Genomic DNA, 5,022 nt, shown 5'->3' on the forward strand with positions numbered 1-5,022 from the left:
CAGGATTTGGGGTTCCAGGGGCAGGATTTGGGATGCCAGGGGCAGGTTTTGGAATGCCAGGGCAGGTTTTGGGGTTCCAGGGGCAGGATTTGGGATGCCAGAGGCAGGTTTTGGAATGCCAGGGCAGGTTTTGGGGTTCCAGGGGCAGGATTTGGGATGCCAGGGGCAGGTTTTGGGGTGCCAGAGGCAGGATTTGGGGTTCCAGGTGTGGGTTTAGGAATGCCAGAGCAGGATTTGGGGTGCCAGGCACTCACCCTGCTGTTCCTCTGCCCTTTTCCAGACAAGCCAACAGCGAAGATCGAGCCACACCCGCAGTACCCGCGGGAGGGGGAGAAGCTGCAGCTGCAGTGCGACGGGCAGGGCAACCCCATGTAAGGCCTTCCTCACCTCCCTCCTCCTCCTCAGGCCTTGGCCAACCTCCCCTCCCTCTGCCAGGCTCCCTCAGCGAGCCCCCCAGAGCTGGGCTGGGTTTGGGGTGTCCCTGCTGGGCATTCCACGAGAGTGAGCTCAGATCTCCGTCCTCTCCCGGAGCAGCAGCTCCATCCTGGCTCATCCCTGAACAAAACATTTCCCCCTGTGTGTCCCGGGGATTCCAGGCTGCTGATCCCCACCCCGTTCCTCAGCCCACAGGAATTCCTCTGGGAGAAGGAGGGCAGCGATGCTCCCCTGCAGCTCAGCTCCGAGAGCGTCCTCATCTTCCCCTTCCTCAACAAGAGTGACAGTGGCACCTACGTGTGCACGGCCACCAGCTCCATGGGCAGCGTGGTGGCCAAGTACAACCTGGACGTCAGTGGTGAGTGTGGCGTGGCTGGAGTGTCCTGGGGAGGGGACAGGGGGGTCACTGCATCCCCTGTGCCCCAAAAGTGTCACCGTGGCACCCCTGGGATTGTTCTTGGCTGGGGATGGGCAGCTCGTGCTGCTCCCCATGTGGTGCTGTGGCCTGGGCTGTCCTGACTGGGCTTGTCCTCATGTCCCTGTGTCACACATGGGACAGGCTGTGTGTGTCCCCATGTCACACATGGGACAGCTCTGTGTGTCCTCATGTCCCTGTGTCACACATGGGACAGGCTGTGTGTGTCCCCATGTCACACATGGGACAGCTCTGTGTGTCCTCATGTCCCCGTGTCACACATGGGACAGGCTGTGTGTGTCCCCATGTCACACATGGGACAGCTCTGTGTGTCCTCATGTCCCTGTGTCACACATGGGACAGGGCTCTGTGTGTGTCCCCATGTCCTCATGTCCCTGTGTCACACATGGGACAGCTCTGTGTGTCCTCATGTCACACATGGGACAGGCTGTGTGTCCTCATGTCCCCGTGTCACACATGGGACAGGCTGTGTGTCCTCATGTCCTCATGTCCCTGTGTCACACCCAGGACAGGCTGTGTGTCCCCATGTCCCCATGTCCCCATGTCCCCGTGTCACTCCCAGGACAGTCTGTGTGTGTCCCCATGTCCCCATGTCCCCGTGTCACACCCAGGACAGGCTGTGTGTCCCCATGTCCTCATGTCCCCATGTCACACCTGGGACAGACTGTGTGTGTGTCCCCATGTCCCCGTGTCACACCCAGGACAGTCTGTGTGTGTCCCCATGTCCCCATGTCACACCCAGGACAGTCTGTGTGTGTCCCCATGTCCCCATGTCACACCCAGGACAGGCTGTGTGTGTCCCCATGTCCCCGTGTCCCCATGTCACACCCAGGACAGGCTGTGTGTCCCCATGTCCCCGTGTCACTCCCAGGACAGGCTGTGTGTGTCCCCATGTCCCCGTGTCACTCCCAGGACAGGCTGTGTGTGTCCCCGTGTCACTCCCAGGACAGTCTGTGTGTGTGTCCCCATGTCCCCGTGTCCCCATGTCACACCCAGGACAGGCTGTGTGTGTCCCCATGTCCCCGTGTCACACCCAGGACAGGCTGTGTGTGTGTCCCCATGTCCCCGTGTCACACCCAGGACAGGCTGTGTGTGCTGTGTGTGCCTTGCCCACCCCTTGCTGCCATCCCAGCTCCCAGTGTCCTTCCCAGCCCTTCCCCACACAATGTGATCCCATTTCCCTGGGATTTCTCCTTGGATTCGGGCTGTTCCTGCTCTGCTCCCAACTCCTCTCCATCCCTCTCTCCCAGGCTTGGCCTTTCCCTGTTCCAGTGCTCCGGCTCTTCCCTTTCCCAGCTCCTCTCCCTCGCTCTCGGCACTCGGTGTCTGTCCCTGCAGCGCATGGCAGCAGTGGCACTTTGTCCTCTGTGTCCCCTCCCTCAGCCTGCCCTGAGTGAGCCCCCAGGTGCCCAGCCCTGTCACTCCTGTGCCACCCCTGTGTGTCCCCTGTCCCCTCTGTGAGCTCTCTGCACCCATCCAGGAGCTCATCCCACGAGAGGTGGCAGCCGCTGTCCCTCTCCCACCTGGTGTCACCACCCCTGTCACAGCAGGCGAGTTCTGGATCCAGGCTTGTGGAATTCCCACTTCCATCCCTAAAGACATCCTCTGGTGTCTCAGGCCCCAGAGCCACCTCCGTGCCCAGCTGAGCTCCCCAGCCTGCCCACCCTGGTGCCACCCAGCACCCAGGGACCCTGTGGTCCCCAAGGCCGCGTGGGTGGCACCTCGTGGTGGTGGCACCTCCCTGCTGTGCAGCCCCAGCGTCCCTCAGGGGGTGACCAGGCTGTGGCAGGACAGGAGACGGGGGAACGTGGTCACAGTGTCCCAAAGGCTGGTGGCAGCAGCAGAGTGGGACCCGTGGGGTCACGGATGGACCCAGAGTCCCCCCGCCGGGCTCTGTCACCTCGCTGTCCCTTCCCAGCGTTGATTGGTGTCCTGTGTTTTTGTTGTCCTCCCCAGATCTTCCCCAGCTCCCCACCCCACACGTTCACTCCACTCCAGCCCCTCCGCCAGGCCCTTCCCAGCCCATCTCTCATTCTTCCATGGCCTCCGCTCCATCCTTCACTCCAGCTCTCATCCAAGGTACCGTAAGCTCCTTTTCTGTCTCTTTGCGGACCCGCTGCTCCCCAGCCCGGCCGGAGAAGCTCCACAGGAGGACGGTGGCCCAGCCCTGGCCTGGGGACAGCCCTGGCCTGGGGACAGCCCTGGCCTGGGGACAGCCCTGGCCTGGGGACAGTCCTGCCAGGTGCCCAGCCCGGCTCTGGTCCCTCGGTGTGTGTGGATTTTGGAATTTCCAGGAGGAGCCCCGGGCTGTTCCCGGCGGGCTGTGGCAGCAGCTCCCCGAGCTGCCCCTTGTCCTGTGTGTCCGTGTCACGTCTTGTCCCTCTGTCCTGCTGCCTCCCCCGTGTCCCCCCAACCCCATCCTTCCCAGATGTGGCTCTGTCCTCACCCTCAGCACAGCGGGAGGAGGATTTATCGCTGTGCCCAAAGATTCCAGCACGGATCCAGGACAGGACGTGCCTGACTTGGGACCAGCTTTGGGGTCCTGCTGTCCTTGGGGTGCCGTCACCCCTCGGGGGGTGCAGCCAGCCTGCATGTCACCTCCCACCCACACCTGCTCATCCCCCCCTTTTTGGGGCCAAAACCCCACTGTGGAGGATGGCATTTCCCCTTTGCTTCCCCTGCTGCCTCCCCCGTTCTCGCTGCCAGGATCCACGGCAGGATGGAGCTGCTGGCACAGGATGGAGCCCCTGGGGGGGAGCAGCAGCCTCTGCTCCCCTGCAGGGTCTCAGCTCCTGCTCTCTTTTCTCTCCCCCTGCCTTGGGCAGACGCCAGCCCGGTGCCCTCGACCTCCAGCACCTACCACGCGATGATCGGCGGGGTGGTGGCTGTCATCGTCTTCCTGCTGCTCAGCCTCCTCATCGTGCTGGGACATTACCTGATCAGGCACAAAGGTACGGCCTGGGGGGCTGCAGGGGGCACCGGGACCCCCCTGGGGCTCGAGGTTGTGTCTCTGGGGCAGCTCCTGGTCTTGCAGCTCTTGCTGAAGGAGCCAGCGGAGCCCCCCTGGGTCTGGGGTCCTGCCGGTGGCAGCGGAATGTCAGGAATGTCCCGGTGGAGCTGGGCAGCACCAGGGGGAGGCAGCTCCCACCTCGCTTCTCCATCTCTGCTCCACACCCACCATCCCTGTCCCCATCTCCTCCTCCTCCCTCTTCCTGCTGCTCCTTCCTCCTCCTCCTCCTTTCCCTCCACCTGCCCTTTTCATGCCCAGCAGGTTTGTGCCCAGGCCCTGGGGACACGGTGCCACCCCGCCATCGGCCACCCCCTGTGCTGATGTGTGAGTAGAGCCCCCCACCCTGCTCCGGGGGCAGCCGGACCCCTGCTTTTCCAGGAGGGGTGGGTGGGCAGGATCCTGATGGGCAGTGGTCACTCTGCAAGTGGACACTGCTGCAAAAGCCTGGAGCACCCCCCAGTGAGTCTGCATCCCATGGATCCCATCCCATCCCATGGATCCCATCCCTCCCATGGATCCCATCCCATGGATCCCATCCCATGGATCTCATCCCATCCCGTGGATCCCATCCCGTGGATCCCATCCCATCCCATCGATCCCATCCCATCCCATCGATCCCATCCCATCCCCATCCCCATCCCATCCCATGGATCCCATCCCATCGATCCCATCCCATCCCCTGGATCCCATCCCCTGGATCCCATCCCATGGATCCCATGGATCTCATCCCATGGATCCCATCCCGTGGATCCCATGGATCCCATCCCATGGATCCCATCCCATGGATCCCGTGGATCTCATCCCATGGATCCCATCCCGTGGATCCCATCCCATCCCTGGATCCCATCCCATGGATCCCATCCCTGGATCCCATCCCTGGATCCCATCCCTGGATCCCATCCCTGGATCCCATCCCTGGACCCCATCCCATCCCTGGACCCCATCCCATCCCATCCCATGGATCTCATCCCTGGATCCCATCCCATCCCATGGATCCCATCCCATGGATCCCATCCCATGGATCCCATCCCATGGATCCCATCCCATGGATCCCATCCCATGGATCCCATGGATCCCATCCCATCCCATCCCATGGATCCCATCCCATCCCATTGATCCCATCCCATCCCATCCCATTGAT

General features: G+C 62.6%; 1 protein-coding gene across 4 annotated transcripts in view; it reads left to right on the forward strand.

The window, feature by feature from the left end:
- CADM3 (cell adhesion molecule 3) overlaps positions 1 to 5,022 on the forward strand; it is a 19,928-nt gene that overhangs the window by 13,287 nt on the left and 1,619 nt on the right. Inside the window, exons 6-10 of one of the 4 annotated variants that reach the window (XM_015616079.3) lie at positions 281 to 371; positions 624 to 793; positions 2,828 to 2,950; positions 3,697 to 3,822; positions 4,143 to 4,205. In XM_015616079.3, coding sequence (XP_015471565.1) covers positions 281 to 371; positions 624 to 793; positions 2,828 to 2,950; positions 3,697 to 3,822; positions 4,143 to 4,205 — 573 coding nt within the window. The remainder of the gene's footprint in view (positions 1 to 280; positions 372 to 623; positions 794 to 2,827; positions 2,951 to 3,696; positions 3,823 to 4,142; positions 4,206 to 5,022) is intronic. The other 3 variants (XM_015616080.3, XM_015616081.2, XM_015616082.2) reach the window with 3 other exon arrangements.

The sequence above is a fragment of the Parus major genome, unplaced genomic scaffold (assembly GCF_001522545.3).
Source record: "Parus major isolate Abel unplaced genomic scaffold, Parus_major1.1 Scaffold342, whole genome shotgun sequence".
In the NCBI taxonomy this organism is placed as follows: Eukaryota; Metazoa; Chordata; class Aves; order Passeriformes; family Paridae; genus Parus; species Parus major.